Source organism: Solanum stenotomum, chromosome 6 (genome assembly GCF_019186545.1).
Source record: "Solanum stenotomum isolate F172 chromosome 6, ASM1918654v1, whole genome shotgun sequence".
NCBI lineage: Eukaryota > Viridiplantae > Streptophyta > Magnoliopsida > Solanales > Solanaceae > Solanum > Solanum stenotomum.
In genome coordinates this window covers 17,665,283-17,684,406 of record NC_064287.1, presented here as the reverse complement: position 1 = coordinate 17,684,406, position 19,124 = coordinate 17,665,283, and the positions used below count along the sequence as shown (strand labels likewise).

The window sequence follows — 19,124 nt, the reverse complement described above, 5'->3', positions numbered from 1 at the left end:
TTGTTTTATAAAAAAAAAAGATTTAAAAATATTTTTATTATTTATTTGAGAAGGGTTTAAATTTGGACCAATCACATTAAGCAATATAATAAATAAATATTTAATAATTTTACTTTAAGTGAACTATTAAAAATAAGTGCAAATATGAGACAATGGATTAACATCAAGGATATTTTTTAGCCAAAAAGTGGACGTCAGGGTATTTTAGGGGCGAAAGGTGAATGGATGGTAATTTTGTACTAATTAAAATACTTCAGGGGCATTTTAGACCCTTCTCCGAAAAAAAAATCATTCAATATTTTAGAGAGAGAGGCGGGAGAAAGAAGGTTTGGAAGAATCATGGAGGGATTGGAATGATGAAATTGAACGATAGAGAATATGGGTAATTAATTTGAGCCCAAAACGTGGGATTCAGTTGAGATAATTTAGGATTAAAATACACTTAATTTTCTATATAATTAAAATATTGTCTTTTTTAATAATATTTTTAAAGTAGGACTATTTTCAATAAATAAGTTAGGAATCTTGACTAGTTAGCAAAATTTTTCACTACTAAATAAACTCATATCCGGTCCATTATACTAATTCGTGTTTAATAGTCCACTGTTCATACTCATATCAAATTACAATAGTTAAAAAGATTATTTCTATGAATGAATCTGAGATTGAAGGTTTGAGTTCATTGTTTGGGTTTAAGGCTTAAAATTTAATTCCAAAGGTTGATTGTTGTTGACAAACTCGTGAAGTAATTCTTTGTGTGTTGGAATTCAAAAATAGCTACTTATTTCAAAGCTTGTTGGTGAGAAAATTCCAGCTATTGTTGGGTTCTTCAAGTGCAAAAATTTTATGTTATGGAAAATTGCTTAGATATGGCAATTGAAGCTTGAAATGGCTATTACAATTCCACCACCAATGTCGACCTATGTTGATTTTAAATGGATAATTTGGGTTGAAATTAGGGATTTGAGGTGCATACCGAGAAATCATTAGTTTGGAAGGTAAAAGGTGCTATGTTTCATAACGATGGAGGTAGAAATGGCGGGATAGTAAAGTGAAAGATAAAGCTAGCTTTTAAATGAAAGTTGATCATTTTCCCTAAAAAGAAAATGATTTGCTGAGGCAAAAAAAAAATTGCAAATTTCTACCAAGATAACTAGAAGCTCCAACTAATAAGAAGCCTAATGAACTTAAAAGGGGATCAAGGCCCGGCAGAAATTACTTATTTTTCGAGACCCTGATATAAATTCTATCCATATATTATCTGATCGCAAGTCTGTTATATGAAAATTAATACATGAACTACCTGTTCCTTATCTAGCTACCAAACGACTCCTAATTGCTTAACCTTGAGAAATGATGCCATTATGTTCGCTTCTCTTCAAGTATTTGCTTTTAATTAAAAGGATGAAAAGACTTTGGCACAAAATTTTCGTTCTTTATATTCAAAAGATACATGATTTAAGCATACGAGTAATAGGTGTCATCTATATTGATGCAAGTTGTTCCCTCCTACAAACATAATACAAGAAAATACAACTCTTGGGTGAATCCCTTCACTGCTGTTATGGATTCTCTTCCACAGAGAACGAACACCGTCATTATTTTCCAAGAGTAATACACTTGCCAGAATTGTGAATATTATCTACAAACTGAAGGTCATCAAACATTTGATCTCTTCTTTAATTTACACCACAAGCCAGTTTTCGTGTGAATAGTCGCCCCCGTAACGAGTTCTACATCCTCAGGAGACCCTTTCAGTTCCACATCAAACTTTTGCAACAACATTGCCAATGCTATTGTTGACTCCATAAGTGCAAATTGGTCACCAACACATTTTCTTGGTCCCCCACCAAAAGGCAAGAAAGCAAAGTCTGATATAATCTGATTACAAAGACGATAAACGCATTGGTAAAAACATAGATTCTGGAAATGAATCTAGTTTTTAAAAAGTTAACAGAATGGCACCTCATTTGGATATAATGCTCCAGGACTTCTAGATGGATCAAAACCTGCCCAGCCTTCAATGCCTTGACTTTCCTTTTGTACTAGGAACCTCTCGGGTTCAAATTCATTAGGTTTGTCCCAGAAATATGGTGACCTATGAAGATTATATACCTGCTTGGATGTGCTTAAGTGTCACTAGATTTCATCAAGATATTACCAACCACTGGTTCAATTCGTAAAGACTCAAGAAGACATTACTCACAGTCGCACAAGAACTTAATACTTTGGAGAAAACTAACAAAGTAAAGGTAAGGAAATGAAAACTGACAGATAGGAAAACATCAGTGCCAGCTGGAATTTCGTATCCATTCTTGTTGCCATTATAGCCCCCTGAGGAGTAAAATAAAGTCTCAACCTTGATAACAATAGGGTGGGGAAACACAATGATTATACTCTTTTCACAGGGTTTTGACCCTTGATAAAGAAGAAATCAAAAGAGTGGAACAAATGTGCCAGAGTTTGCAAATGGAAAGGAAGCCACAGCCCACAGATACAGCTGTGTTAGAGGGCATATAAATGCCCATAGCAATAAGGGAAATATGTACAAGACTAATTGAGCCAAGTTCCCAAAACTAGGAGTAGATAACCAAAGCAGTGTTAGGAATCTTACCTGGTAGTATATCTGATGAAAGGGAACGTCTAATAAGCAATGGAGGTTGTGGATACAAGCGCAATGACTCCACAACAATAAGTCGCAAATATCTGAAACAATGGAAGTATGATATAGCATCAAGAAGCACTACAGATCATGCAAAAGAAAACCTCAAATTTTATGTAACTAATAATAGGTAACCCTTAAAAACTTCATCTCATTACTAAATAATAATATATCCAGGAGACCAGGACTGGCTGCAGCAGTCTGTCTTTTCAATTTAGCTGTATAACAAACCATTGTTTGCCAATCTATGATTTTTCCTAGTTACTTCATTTCACGTGATTTTGCCTTGCTCTCCTCTACTTTCCAGGTTAATGATTGTCGTTTTTCAACTGTAAGGACATGTCTTCCTCATTGGTCTTAACCATCTTAATTCCATTTAGTCTCTCTATAATCACTGTTTTAACTGTTAGCCAGTTATTGTTCATTCCTTACCTTATTCTTTTCAGATTGCGCATCTTCCATTGTAACATTCTTATTTAAGCAATTACTAAATTTACGAAAGCATCATTATTCAACGAATTGCATATGATCCTATTGCCTCATTTAACACCAGTAGAAACTGTTTGTAACTTTAACATCCCAAGATAAACACCAAAAACACTTTCAATAGATGTCTTCGCTACTTCAACTCGAGAAAATAGGTCATCTTAAAACTACGGAAAGAGTGAGCATATCAAACTATGTTAAAAAGGAGCATAGGCACACTGAGGGGAAGTACAGAGGTTTACATTTTGAGAGAAAATGTCATAAGAAGTGATTGCTCCTTGTAAAATAACCAGTACTATAAGCTCAATAACTTACTCTAATTTTTTAAGAGACTCGAAGGTCGTCCTTCCCTGACCAAGCACTGCATCAATCTCTGACTGCGCTTTCTTCATTTTGACTGGATGCTTCAGGATAATTTATAAAAGTGAGATTAGCCACAATGTTCATTTGGAGTAAAACAAATCAACTTAAGGAGATCCATTAAAACTGAAGAAAAGAGGTGTGAAGTGGAAAATGAGGGAATGACAAGTACATTATAGGTAAGGGACTTGAAAACTCCATATTCAAACTTGTAATTTTTTAAACTCAAACAATTACAACCTTTAACGTGACAAGTTCTTATTTATGTATTTCCTTTTTGCAACAGTGTAGAAGATATTTATTTTGGGTTGTAATGACCCATACTTGTGCAAGGAGGAAAACAGCCCACGTAAGAACGGCAGCAGTTGTTTCATGTCCAGCAATCAGCATCGTCATCAAGTCATCTCGTAGCTGTCCAAAGAAATTAGTGACAGGGTTGAGATTGTGCAATAAACTACTTACACTCCGTTGAATTTTGGTCCACAAAAAATAACCTATGAATACCCTCGTGCATTCCATTATGTTATTGAGGAACCAGTCTTCCTTGTGTAAATAAAACACACATAAAATTTGGTGACTGTGACAATTTTCTCTCACTTTATGACAGAAAGTTTACAGAAAAGGAACACGATATTTTACCTGACGATCATCAACATCAACACCCCTCATATCAACTAAAAACCGCAAAAGACTTGCATCCTGCAAACTTCAAAAGTTACAATACCAAGACTCACTGGTCTGAATTTTGCAATGCTCTGTAAAATTGTTTGTATACACTTTGCATACCAGCTAACAAAAAAGAAATAGAAGAAGAGAAAAAATAAGCAAAAAACCTTAAGATTTAAGTAGTCCCTTTGCTGTAGTTTCTCAACATCTGTTTCCTGCGAAAAAATGTAACAAGAATTAAGCTATGGTGCACTATAATTCTTATAGTATTTATAAACATCTACAAAGGTCCTTTATTTTGTATCTCTTAGTTGGTCAACTATATGAATCCTCTGTGTCCATACGCTCTATTCAGGTCCATTTCATTCCAATACTACATATGATGTTTTTCAAGGTTAATCAGGGTCTTGAAAACTAGAGATTCACCAACACTCACATTTATCCATTCACGGGCATGCGAGTCTCTAAACAAAATTAGAAGACTTGGAAAACATCAACAACATGATGAAGCACTGCTTCTATGCACCCAAAGATATGCCTGATTATTTACTTAGAGAATTTATCTAACAATGCAAGTATTATTGGCTTGTGATATATGTAAGATCCTAAAGAATACAGATCACCAAACAAGCCTGGCTTCTCATGAAAACAGCAAACCATACTAACTTATAGAAGTACAATCAGATAAGTGTAACAACAAATTTTTTTGCCATTATGGCACATGTAGTCAACTTGAGTGGAACAAACCAACTATCAACCATAAGGCAATAACAAGAACAGATAAAGGCACTATCCATCCTCTCAAGTCTCACCTGCCTGGTCTCTTTTGCATTTTGTATAAGTCCATCAAGGCAATCATTAATGACCTTCAGATCACTTTGGAACTTCCGCTGCCGCGGAACTAACCATCTTGCCAGAGGGATATTCCAATAGGGGATGTAGAAAGTAGAACGATGCTCAGCTTCAAAAAGTGTACCATACACAGCCTGCAAATTTCATTGAAAGAAAGCTTCAGTTTTTGATTGGGAGGAAGTAGATGAGAGAAGACAGAAGAGTATCTGCTGTGTCGAAATTGTTGAAATTGTTTGTCAGCTGTTAGAAAAGCAAATGTGCATTCTTTACTCCAGAACTATAAGATTAGAGAAAAACATGGCATGCTAATAATATACTTAATGCTTCAGCATATTGAGAAAGTAACCGAAGTATCTTCCTGAAAATAAGGAATTTAGTTGCATAGTCAGACCTTAATAACTGGAGACTCTTTTGTGATGGAACCGAAGTCATAATTGAAAACACCAAGCCCAATAATATCTAGTGCTAAATTTGAGAATTCTGTCTCGAGATCCAACTCAATTAGCTTCCCTCCTCCTGACTCTTCTTGTTCAATAAGCTTATCAAATTTCAACATTGTTCTATCAGCACATTCAGTGAATACTTTAGCCATAGCTTCTAGGTATGATGAGTGGAATCCAGGGGCAATAACTGTCAATCACAGGAGAGCTAGTCAAATTATTTGAAGTGCACAAATGTTCGCACGTGAATCCACATGCTTGTATCTATACATCTAATATATAAGTACAAAGGAAAAAGAATGCACAAATGACTAATAGAACAGAAGCAAATCAAGGATTTTAATCTGATGGGTTTAACTTTTAAATTACGGGTTCGAAATCTTTCAATGGATTTTGTTATTTATATATATATATATATATGTTCCGTTTAAAACATATCAGGTTCAATTGAACCTGTATCTCTAAAGCTACATCCGCCACTGGATAATAAATGTTATTCTGACTCTTCATAACCCACACAAAGGCATAAGGATCTCAAATGGCACCTCAACTTTCTCTGTCGTGTGGGATCACAAAAGCTTAGTTTTGTCTTAATACTCCTTTACCTTGAAATATTGGGAGACAGAGAAAAGCGCCAATTACCAAGATGATCCTTTTTCTCTTTGGCTACACATAATTTTCTAAAAAGGATAGGGAATTTGAGTCTCCCTGAATTATGTTCCTAATGTTATCTTTTTCTTGTTTTGTTTTTGTGTTGAGGCAGGAGGGGGAGTCTAAGTCGGCTGAATGCCACCATCCATGCAATCAATCGAATTGTTTGTTTGTATAGAACTGAAGCAGAACACAATCATCTCATAATTTATTAGTAGCTTCATCCTCCTCTCTAAAACTTTTATTGGAATACTCATCTATTAGTCATTTTCCTACCTCATTTGACTAGTGATGAGTATCATGACGACACCTCTATGTTTCTGAAACACTGGAACTTTATGCAGCCTAACTTCGTATCCTAGAGGAAAGTTGAAAGCAAGTGGTGCTACCCTTGATAACAAAAGGCTATCAGATAACTTTGATGTCAGACATTATTCAAATTATCCAGTCATGAAGGCATTGCACTTCTGTTGCATAACCGATTTAACACAGCACTATTCTATTTGACCATTCAAAGACAGAAAAGAGCAGGTATCAAAAGATATGGGAAAGCAGTATCCTTCATCATGGATAAGTTTTGTAATTAGTAAGGGTCAAGCTTGACCACATCAACCGATATATCAGTCAATAATTTCTGCTGCAGGATTATTGGCAACCTTTAGCAGATTATATGGGGAACAAAGTGGGCAGAACCAGGCCAATCCCATACAACACATGCTTACCTCTTCTCCTCTGTTTCCAAGTATCAAGGTCAGCAGGTATCAGCCCTTTTCCCATGATTGGTTCCAAGATTTCAGCAAGGACCCCCTGGTTAGAAATAAGAAGAGCCGAATTACAACATAAAATAGAGTAAGTTGACTGAGTTTCTTGCTGTTGTGCCACTATAAAAATTAACTTCTATCAGCTAATGTAAGTATTAACAAGAGTTCCTTTTCTACCTAACAATTAAAAAGGAAAAAGAAAGGCAATAAGCAAGTTCTTAATAACTTTTGTTTTTTTAAGAAAGAACAAGGCCTGGAATTATTATGGTTTGAAATTGATAGACAGATATGCAATAAAAAACTGTAAATGTGTAATATCAAGATTAAATTATCATACGTTAATTTGAGTTCTTGCATAAATTAAATTTCTCCATCAAAGAACAAGGAAAATTATTTTGGATGCATCATATAACAAAGTAACTAACTTAATGAAGAACCAAGGAGAAATTACTAGTTGTCTAGAGGTTCCGCTGATACTCCACTTCTTGCAATATTGATTTGCAAATATAATCAAATCTAATAACCAATTCAGATGATTAACTCCCTACACGAATCAATTGCATCCCTTCTATGCAGCAAAATCAGAAAAAGAATGAATAAGAGATGATGTGCAAAGCAACAGCTGACAATCAGAGGCAAGTTAAGATATGAGAATATACAAGAGCAGACAACCTTAGATATGTTAAAGAATGAACAAGAGAATTACAAAGAACAAAAGGGGTACAATACCTTGTCATAAGAAAATGCATTCTCGCGAAGAATATGCCGAGCAACAATGGGATCTGATACAACAACAAATGCCTTTGGTCCAAAAGCAAGTTTATAGACTGATCCATACTGTCAGCTCAACCAAAAGAAGGAAGAAAATTAAATTTCACCAAGAAAATAGGGGGACAAAAATGAAGAGAAAAGTCGTACAGTATTTGCATTAGATACCTTTCCTAGGGAAAAACCTACAAGTAAGTTTATCCATTTTCTCATTATAAAAATATTAAGAAATTAGTCAGCTTTGATATGAATAATACTCAACATATCCTAGCAAATTCTTGGCTGGTTTTTATTAATATAACTAAAGACCAATACATGTTTGGCACCTTTGTTCTGCATAACCAATTCATTCTAAAAAAGCTGGTAACTATCAAAGTAATCCTGTTGGTGCAGACACATCATAAATCCACATTATCAGTCTCTTCTCCATCATGATACTTCAAATCTCTATTTTCTCACATTTTCTGCCAAATGATGCAGATTTTTTCTTGCTTTGATAAAAGTTATGCAACAACCAACACTCGACAACTTTTCGTCCAAAACAATATTGTGTGCCCTCTGACCATTGAGAACTGAAATTTTAAAAAAATAGTACAAAACTAAATTGTGTCTCTTGCTCAAAGGCTATGTTGCTCGAACTCTACAAAAATGTCAACGAGTGTGTGTCGGATTCTCCCAGAATAGTTATTTTTGGAAAATCCAATAGAGGTTTGACATCGAAATTAAAGAGTCCGAGCAACGAAGTTCAAAGGTATACAGAGATAAGAGAGAGTATCATACTAAGGCTATTACCTTTAGGAACCAATCATACAATGAGAAAAAAAGTGGGCGGTCGAAAAGGTCAGTCACTGCCCCTTCTGCGATAGGCATTGACCCAATTTTCCCCCCACTCAACAGATTAGTGAGGAGGTTGCTAGCATTATCAAATAAATTCATCTTTGTTTTTGGTTCATCTGTGCCTGTGGACTGACATCTGCATTTCATAGTCCTCAATTTCAGCCAAAAAACATTGCCAAATATATTCATTAGATGCCACAAAAGATAAAGAGGATATCTTATTTCAATCAACATGACTATACTCCAGAAGGACTAAAAAGGTAGAACATGTGCTTATGATGCTGGTAAGCAGGGGGAGGAGCTAGAGTGTTGGTCACAGGCTCGATTGAACCCAATAGCTCTGGTTCAAACCCTATATCTGTCTTACGAATTCATTGAATACACAACAGCAACAACAACATACCCAGTGAAATCCCACAAAGTCATTGAATATACAACAACAACAACAACATATCTAGTGAAATCTCACAAAGTCATTGAATATACAACAACAACAACAACATACCAACAACAACATACCAAGTGAAATCTCACAAAGTCATTGAATATACAACAACATACCCAGTGAAATCTCACAAATTCATTGAATATACAACAACAGCAACAACATACCCAGTGAAATCTCACAAAGTCATTGAATATACAACAACAACAACATACCCTGTGAAATCTCACAAAGTCATTGAATATACAACAAGAACAGCATACCTAGTAAAATCTCAAAAAGTCATTGAATATACAACAACAACAACATACCCAGTGAAATCCGACAAAGTCAATGAATATACAACAACAACAACATACCTAGTGAAATCTCACAAAGTTCCCAGTGAAATTCCACAAAGTGGGTCTAGGAAGGATAGAGTATATACAGACCTTACCACTATTTCTATGAGGTAGAAAGACTATTTCTGAAAGACCCTTGGCTCAAGCAAATCAATGCAGTAACTAAAAGAAACAACGTTAATGCAGAGAAACATGACAACTAATAGCAAAACAATGAGGAGCATATATGTAAGGAACCGTAACAACAACAACTTTTTTTGGGTGTATAGCTCAGTTGGTAGAGCATTGGGCTTTTAACCTAATGGTCGCAGGTTCATAAAATGAAAATATGTATGTCCAATTTGAATCGACCTCAATGGATCTATTTCTGAAAGACCCTTGGCTCAAGCAAATCAATGCAGTAACTAAAAGAAACAACGTTAATGCAGAGAAACATGACAACTAATAGCAAAACAATGGGGAGCATATATGTAAGGAACCGTAACAACAACAACACAGTGTGATCACCTAAACACAACAAACTGAGACTACATGAAAAGACTAATACTACGAGCAACACAATGCTCTATACACCACCAAGCCAAATACATGAATAGGTAAAGGCGAAGCCAGAATTAGAAGTTTGGCGATTCTAAATTATAGTATAGAAGAGAAAAATATTACAAAACATGAAAAACACTTTTGTTGATAGTCGGGTTAGAACCCACAACTCTAGCATGAAAAGCATTTTCATTCAAGCCTTTTCCTTACCACTGAACCGTCAATCAATTTTCTTTGGGATTCACAAGTTAACATACATAAATATTTGTTTTGATTTTTTAATATAAATACAAAAAAGCTATTGGGTTCGTCGGAACCACCAATTAGCTTCACCCTGTGAATAGGTAGTAATATTACAATTTTGAACTACCTACTAACATTCTACCTACCATACCTCTTACCTAAGATCATTAAAGTTGCATCATATCTTATCTAATCACGTTTCCTCAATACTTGTTAAAAAGATTATGATAAGTAGGCAAAGCGTAGGAATAAAAAGTGGTAGAAAAATGAATGAAATTGAGTTAGTCAATTGGTGTAAAAGGTACAGAACCGCCATGGCGACTCACTAAACAAATTCATGACAGATACCTGATTGAAGACCTTTTTCGGGTAGACCCAGAAGTAGGATAAGAAGAGGGAAAGTGACGGAAAATTGAGTCACTCCGTCGATTCAACACAAGACAGGTGTTGCTGCTACAAAACCCAGTTGCCATTTTCTCTCAACTCAAACAAAACTATCTGTTGAGTGCTAGTGCTGATGGATAGAAAAGGTAGTGAAGCACACCACTACTACAAGTAATTAAACAACTGCCTTTTCATTTTCTTTTTCTTTTACAATAAATATATAAGTTGTTACTCCTTAATTTTGTTTTTTCTCTTCTTTCTTCTTCTAGTTTTCTGCATTGACACTCATTCTTGGTGTTTGGTAGCAATAAAGATGTTTTCAATTTGATTGATTAAATAATTTCTTTTTAAAATGAGAAAAATAATTTCCTTAAAGAAGTTAGAAAAAACAAGTTACATAACTGATATTTTAAGTTTTTTTTTTTTCTCATTTCATCTAATATCGAAAAAACAAGTTATATAAATGATATTACAAAGTTTATTATTTCTTACAAAAAGGGTCTAATATACCCCTCAATTTTGTCATTTAAAGTTGATATACTGCTTGTTATAAAAGTTGTTCTATATACATTTATGGTTATACAAATGGCTTATATATATACACCTACCGTTACAAAAGAAACTCACATATACCCTTCATCTAAAGGAAGTGAAAATTTTAGTTTTAAATTTATTTTTTTGACTTTTAATTTTAAAAAATTTATGTAGGGGTGGATATATATGATCATTTTAGCAAAGTTCATGGTATATTTTAATCTTTTTCATACATAAATTTATTTTTGACTTCTTTGATTATAATTATTTTAGTTTCTTATTCTTTATTTTCTTTCATTCTTTAGTCTAAAAAAATTAAAATTAATTTTTTTGCAACTATATTGAAATTTAGTTTTTGTATTTGTAAAAAATAAAAATGGGACATCCATAATAAATTTTACAAGAAAATTAGTGATACATAATTAAATTTTACCATAAAAAATAAATTTAAATTAGTTGTTAAAACAAAAAAGTCAAAAAAAATATGTGTGTGAGGAGGATCAAATATACCTCATATTATTATATATATTGTTTAAAATAATAATTAAAAAATTAAATTAAATTTTTTTTTTCATTTCCGTTAGAGGAAAAGGGTATACGTGAGTTATTAGTATAACGATAAGGATATATATGAGTCACTTTCATAACGAGGGGTATATCAGATCTAAATAGAAAAACTGAGGGGTATATTAGGCTCTTTTCCCTTGTTTCTTTCCCATCCACCCAACACCCCCACCTAGCTACCTTTGACCATCCCAACTCCCCCACCCCTAGAATGTTCACTCCCAATCATATCTCATCTTTGTAATGTTTTGCTAGGTAACATATAAATGTTCTTGAGATATATTTTATTTACCTTGCAAACATTAAAGGGAAAAGGGTGTGATATTAAGTTTATTATTTAGACTTGGTATACCTCTCGTTATGAAAGTGACTCATATATACCCTTACTATTATACAAATGACTTATATATACCATTTTCCTCTAACGGAAGTGAAAAATTAATTTTAATTTATTTTTTTAATTATTTTTAAAAAAACTATATAATTCATAGGAGTATATTTAATCATCCTCATACGTATTTTTTTGACTATTTTTTATTTGAATGACTAATTTAAATTTATTATTTTGATATTCAAATTTATTTATGTTTCATTAATATTCTTGTAAAATTTATTATAGATGATCAGGCTTTTTTTTCAAATACAAGAACTAAATTACAATATAGCCGAAAAGATAGTTTTAAATTATAATTAGCCACAAAAAAAATCAGTTTTAAATTTTTTCTTTACATTAAAGAATAAAAAAATAAGAATAAGTAACTCAAATAATGATAATCAAAGAAGTCAAAAAATAATTTATGTATGGAAAAGATTAAAATATACCTTGAACTTTGCTAGAGGATCATATATACCCCTACATGATTTTTTTAAAAAAATTAAAAGTCAAAATATAAATTTAAAACTAATTTTTCACTTCCGTTAAATGAAGGGAATATAGGAGCTCATTTTATAATGGTAGGGGTATATGTGAGTCGTTTGTATAACGGTAAGAGAATATATGAGTTACTTTCCTAACGAGGGACATATCAGCTCCAAATAGCAAAGTTGAGAGGTATAGGCCTTTTTCCCAACATTAAAAAAATAAGTAATTAACTCACTTATTGTTTAAGAAAATATCTTTATTCATACCAAACACACCCAGTCAAAAACACTTATTTTGAGAAAAATTCATATTTAAAAAAAATTAAGATGGTCAATCAATAAAATAGTTTTTAGAAAATCCATCTCACATATAAAAATTCTTGAAATAATTTTTACTTACCTATCAAACATTAAAAAATAAATAAACAATTCACTTATTTTTTAAGAAAACATTTTCCTCTATACCAAACTCATAAATGATAAAATTTACTCTTCAGGTTGTTTATAATAAATCAATATATATATATATATATATATATATATATATATATATAAACATAAATAATTATCAATTAATCATAATTAATTAATAAATATTTTCACATTATCAAATCACTTAATATATTAAATTACATTGAATTGATATAAATAGTATAATTTACATAAATCACATAGTGTAAAGAGTAAATTACATCATATCCCTACTTTTTTTTCTAATTACAATAATCCCTTAAAATTTGTACCTTCCGGATACATAAGTCACCATTCGGATACATTAATTCTAATACAAGAAAAATTGTTTTGTTGCGCTAAAAAGGGAATAAAATCTGAAAATTAATTAAATTCCATAAATTATGCTTATGTTTCTTCTTACTCTCAATTATACAGAGGCAAATTCTAATAGAATGAAGAAATTCAAAATTTCAAATTGCTCCCCCTGTTCAATGAAGAAACCTTTCAAATTTGATTCAAAAACTTTTGTCAAAATTTTGAGTAAGCAAGGTGAGTTATACAGGATACAAAGTGATGGAATTGTTGTTGGGCAAACGATTTCCTTTTGAATCTTCAAGTTCATCGAATATCCTTTCAATTTTGATTCAAGATTATCAAAAGTTTTGAGATTCAAGATTCTTTCTTCTCCCAGTTCATCGAAGATCCTTTCAATTTTGATTCAAAATTATTGAAAATTTTGAGATTCAAAATTCTTCTCCTAGTTTATTGAAGATCCTTTCAATTTCGATTCAAAATTGTCAATAAATTTGAGAAGATACATCATGAATATCTTTATTACTTAGCATTTCACTATTTATGTATCTTGTTAAATTGATAAGTATTGTATTTATACTAGATATATTAAATAAATAATTGTTGCCCATAAGATGTTAGATTTGAGATTGATACATTAGTGTGTGGTAGTTGCTATGTAATTGATACATTTAGTATAAATTCGAATTTACGTAATCTAAAAAATTAGTGCATGATACATTACTATTTATGTATCTAGTTTAAATTGATAAGTATTGTATTTATACTAGATACATTAAATAAGTAATTGTTATCCATAAGATGTTAGATTTGAGATCGATACATTACAGTGTGATAGTTACTATGTAATTGATACATTTAGTATAAATTTGAATTTACATATCATATCTAAAAAATTAGTGCATGATACATTGTGGAATCATGTATCATGAAGGTAAAAGAATCAAATTATGAAAAATTTACAAATATTATACTAATTATTACCAAATAATAAGTACTACTATAACTTTTTTTTCTAATTTACGTTGTAGTCAAATTTGGAAGTTCACTTATTTTATTTTATTTAAATTTTGGAGTACTTTTAAAATAGGTAAAAGACTCAAACATATCCTTTTTTAACTTTTTTGTCTAAAAATATTCTTAACCTACATGAAAGAGACTGATCTTGAATTTCAAACGTGAATGAGAAAATAATTGCTAAGATTGTGACTAAATATTGGGAGAGATATGTGGAGTGAAATAAGGAAGGGATAAACGTTAGTTTTGAGAGTTAGGATTTATGTATCCAGCGTTTGGGGGTTTGAGAGTAAAATAAGGGATTTTCAAAATTTTTAGAACTGATAGTGAATAATGGAAATTATTGGGAAAAAAAAGTGTGTATATAGGTAAATCCGTGCGAATAGGGATTTATAGATCTCTCTAACAAGCCTACAATTTTTTTTTAGAAAGATTTAAGCTATATAATTGATAGTCTATTGTTGCTCCCAATTGCACACGCAAGTGTACGCGGTCACGCAAGTAATATAGTGGCTCTTAAAAGAACTAGATTATCGAACTCAAAGAACTTTTCAATCAACTTTACTAAATTATACTAGTCTAATTATTTATTTAAGAGTCCCAAAAGGAAAGAATGTAGGAATAAAATAATAAAATTACTTACAGTGATTTAGAAAATTTTAGGACAGCAGCATGCAATGAATCTCATGTATCATATTCTTGGCTTAGAACTAATTTTAGTTGTCAAGTTACTGGTTTACAGGGTTAATTGTATGAGTCGGGTATCAAACCTCTAGTCGCCTAATCCAGTTAGCTGTCTAACTACATCATTGAGCGGGGATAAACAGGCCTAACTGGCGAGCATTTATATTTTATCTTGTTTCGTAACCAAGCAAGTTGTTCGTCCGGGCGTCACTCTTGAACACAAACCACCTCAACTAAATGGATCGATCTAGCTCTTCATATTCTCTGGTTTATCTAACCCCCTCCTCTCTCGATTTTAAGATTAGACAATAGATTTATCTCTAGATGGCCAGTCAAGAAATACTAAAACAAGAATATAAAAGTAACTTATAATGACAACTAAGAATTAATTCATAAACCTTAAATAATCAACATTCAATCTGTAGCTATAGCCCCAGAACTAAGGCGTTTAGCCACTAATCTCTAAGAAAAGAAAGAAGCAGAAAAGAACCCTAAAAAGTATTGACAACTTTATACTTGATGCCCTATAATTGATCTCCCCAAATAATTATTTTTATGAACTATTTATAAATGTAGAAAATCTAAATAAAATAATTGAGTCCAAAATAAATTAGAAAACCAAAACCAAACGAAATTGAATTTCCTAATTCTACGTGTATTTGGTAACCGCCTCAACCGCTGCTTCAAACAATCTGAAGGTGTCTTCCACTGCTGCCACGTGGAAGCATCCTCTTTTTCAATTGAATTTGCAACTTTATAGTTTATATTTTATATATTATTATATTGAATTTAATTCATTAACCTTCTTGCTTGATTTCCTTCTTTAATTTTTCATCTTTAATTCGTTTTAGCTCCAAACTTTTTCAATTTTACACCAATTTATTCCTACAAATAAAATACACTATCTAGACAATCCATAAAATTCATGCTCAAAAAGGACAAATATTAATAATAAATATGAGGCAAATAATGATTACAATATATATTTTTGGCCTCACATCAACACCCACACTTAAATTTTTGCTCGTCCTCGAGTAAACATTAAAGCTCATCTCAAATAAATCAAAATAGGTTTGTCATCACTTTGGTTAATACACACAATTAGGCCATCTACCAATTTCAAAACATCCATTACAATTCTCAATCATTATGCAAGACATCCAAATAAACAAAAAACTCTAACCTCCTAACCTCAAGAAAGGTTGTTGAACTCATCAAATTTAAACTTGCTCCCTTACTCTCATCAAAGAAAGCTAATAAAATCACTTATCCATCATGAAACACATGCCCTCTCAAGAATAAATAGTCCACACACTCAATTCAAAAGATTGAATATAAATTAAGGACTTATCATCAAAAAACAACTCACACTCAAAAATAAAATTCACATGTATGCACAAAGAACCATAGGCTTGCCCATTATGTACATTTCCACTAATTAAGCATACGCTTGAATAGAATCAAATAGGACTTTAACAGGTTGTAATGTAGGCTTGAGGTAAGGTAGAAAAACTATATAATAGTGACTTACACTTCCTTAAGCAGTTTGCAATTTTAGAATTCATCACCCATTATTTTCTTCTCTTTATTTTCAATTCTCTCTTCAACAATTATTTCACAAGTAATTCTCATCATCTCAAGAATGTTTCGGTCACTTTTTTAAAAAGTTTTCCTTCATAATAGCCACCCTCAACTTACATATTTTGCATGTGTTAAGGTGCACGATGTCTTTGGAAGGACCAGGGCCATCATCAAGGTAACTTCTTCGGTTCATCTCTTTTTTTTCACATCACATTCTTTCAAAGAGGGTTTTTTAAGCACTTTGTAGCTATCTTTGATTACCTTTTCACTCAACCATCCGTTTTTCTCAGAATTGATAATTAGAATAAGTCTATGCTATAATGCTCAAGGAAGCAAGGTGCAAAAACTAGGGATTCAACAAAATAGGTTAGGGCAAAATATGGCTACCAACAAAATGCTACAGGCTCAAAAGGGTTAACTAGTGATAAAATATCTGAAAAGCCTAAAATTTACTAGACAAATCAAAGAAAGTCTATTATCATCTCCTAAACAAAACAACATTTTTTATTTCGCTTCAATAACATGCTGGGCAAGTTCTAGACTAGGATACAAAATATGAAATAAACAAATTCTCACCACACATAGCACAAGTATCAATCAAGATAGATCAATTCCACTTCTAAGAGAGACATGATCATAACAAACTACAAAATAAAATAAGCTATATACAAAGTCATAACCATGAGCTTAGGTGTCAAAGAGTCTGCATTTTTTTTTCAAGCATTCACAAAAAATTACTACTCAAAAATTAGACCTAAATAACAAGTATCACACCACTCAAAAGGGTCTTTTCTTTTCTCTAAAAAAAATAAAAAAAAACTTATTCCTAAAGCAAATAAAAAACACTCGGTTCAAAGGGACTATCCTCAGAAAAAAAATCGAAAACAAAAGTCAAGGAACCCATCCTAAAAAAATAAAATACTCAATAAAATAATAAAAGTAGAAATTTATTCTTCCACCCCACACTTAAAAAGATGATATGTCCCAAATCATCAAATAAAATATAAAACAAGGGTTAGAAAACTCCCTGAGGCCTTTAGGCCTTGCTAGTAGTATGTTCTCTTTATTTTCATCAAGGGTCGTACGCACCCCACACTTAAGCTCAAACATGATCCTTAGCTCCAAATTTTGGATACTCAGACTTCTCCAAAACCTGTAAAAACCACACAGAAAAATGACACTAAAAAAAATAAAATAAAAAATAAGAAGTTACACTATAAATTGGGTTGCCTCCCAATAAGCGCTTAATTTAATGTCGCGGCACGACACAAATAAATTCACCACTTTTCTTTCCACTTTGAACTTATGAATGTTAACCCTAACTTTGCATCTATTTTTCTACTTCTCTCAAGGGGAGGTGTTATAAAGATAAATTAACCAAGTAATATATGTCGCATCTTGCACTTCTTGGCCCTTAGGTGAGGAATGTCGTTTTGTTTACGTGGACTAAAAAACTTTAGAATGTAGGAGTCTTGTTCCTCATCTATACACTCATTCATTAATTTAGATTTTACAGAAAAGTGTTTTGAATGAGATTCAAGTTGCCTCAACTCCAAAGCAGCATTATTTACAACATTCTCACTTTTGTACTATTTCTCAACATCGATATTAAGGAATAAGGTATAGTTGAATGATTTGAATTCCTCATTTTGCTTCACTAACTGGTCATCATCCACGACAATCTCTTCTAATTTAGCTAGAACAGTAATTTCTAATTGAATAGCGTCAAGTATATCCAACAGTTTCATGAATTTTTTGTGCTCTTCCCTGCATTCAAATATTTGTTCAGTGATTGTTGAATTAATTTTGTCCAGCATGTCCGTACATTTCATAAGTGAATTCACATTGTGCGCCTCTTGTTTTGCATTCTCCGCTTCATCGCCCCTACCAACATCACAAATAACAGAAGAATCGAAATAGGGGTTCGGGGGAAGGGAATAAGATTTAGGGTAACCATTCCAATGAATATATTGACGACCATATATATGACATAAATGACATTCATCACCCAATCACGATTTTTCCCAATTATTCAAAGAAAGAAAAAATAATAATTGTTGAAAAAAGAACTAATTAAAACAAGCAAAAAAATAAATAAATAAAAAGAACAAGTATAACCTAGAAGAATAGTTAATTTCAAAGTCCCCGGCAGCGGCGCCTAAAATTTGTTGCTCCCAATTGCACACGCACGCGATCGCGCAAGTAATATAGTGGCTCTTAAAAGAACCAGATTATCGAACCCAAAGGACTTGTCAATTAACTATTTACTAAATTATATTAGTCTAAATATTTATTTAAGAGTGCCAAAAGGAAAGAATGCATGAATAAAATAATAAAATTATTTACAGTGATTTGGAAAATTCCAGGGATGCAACATGCAATGAATCTCATGTATGCTTAGAATCAATTTTAGTTGTCAAGTTACTGGTTTACAAGGTTAATTGTATGAGTCGGGTATCAAACCTCTAGTCGCCTACTCCAGTTAGTTGTCTAACTCATCGTTGAGCAGGGATAAACAAGCCTAACTGGCGAGCATTTATATTTCATCTTGTTTTGTAACCAAACAAGTTGTTCGTTTGGGTGTCACTCCTGAACACAAATCACCTCAACTAAATGGATCGATCGAGTTCTCTATATTCTCTAATCTATCTAACCCCTCCTCTCTCGATTTTAAGATTAGAC

At 32.3% G+C, this 19,124-nt stretch overlaps 1 protein-coding gene across 3 annotated transcripts; it reads right to left on the bottom strand.

Annotated features, from left to right (window-relative positions):
• Positions 1–1,414: 1,414 nt before the first annotated feature.
• On the bottom strand, positions 1,415–10,669 carry LOC125867365 (cytochrome P450 97B2, chloroplastic). Of its 3 annotated transcripts, none has more exons than XM_049547836.1 (14): positions 10,401–10,666; positions 8,439–8,634; positions 7,608–7,715; positions 6,840–6,924; positions 5,418–5,656; positions 4,987–5,160; positions 4,342–4,389; positions 4,148–4,207; positions 3,833–3,919; positions 3,464–3,552; positions 2,615–2,706; positions 2,273–2,334; positions 1,966–2,115; positions 1,415–1,881 (listed from the first exon to the last, which is right to left on the bottom strand). In XM_049547836.1, exons 1-14 carry the CDS (start codon positions 10,523–10,525, stop codon positions 1,660–1,662), a joined length of 1,737 nt encoding a protein of 578 aa, XP_049403793.1. In that variant the 5' UTR covers positions 10,526–10,666; the 3' UTR covers positions 1,415–1,659. The 3 variants fall into 3 exon arrangements, with proteins under 3 accessions (XP_049403793.1, XP_049403794.1, XP_049403795.1); XM_049547837.1 differs by having other exon boundaries at positions 8,439–8,619; positions 10,401–10,665; XM_049547838.1 differs by lacking the exons at positions 4,148–4,207; positions 4,342–4,389 and having other exon boundaries at positions 10,401–10,669.
• Between the last annotated feature and the right edge of the window lie 8,455 nt (positions 10,670–19,124).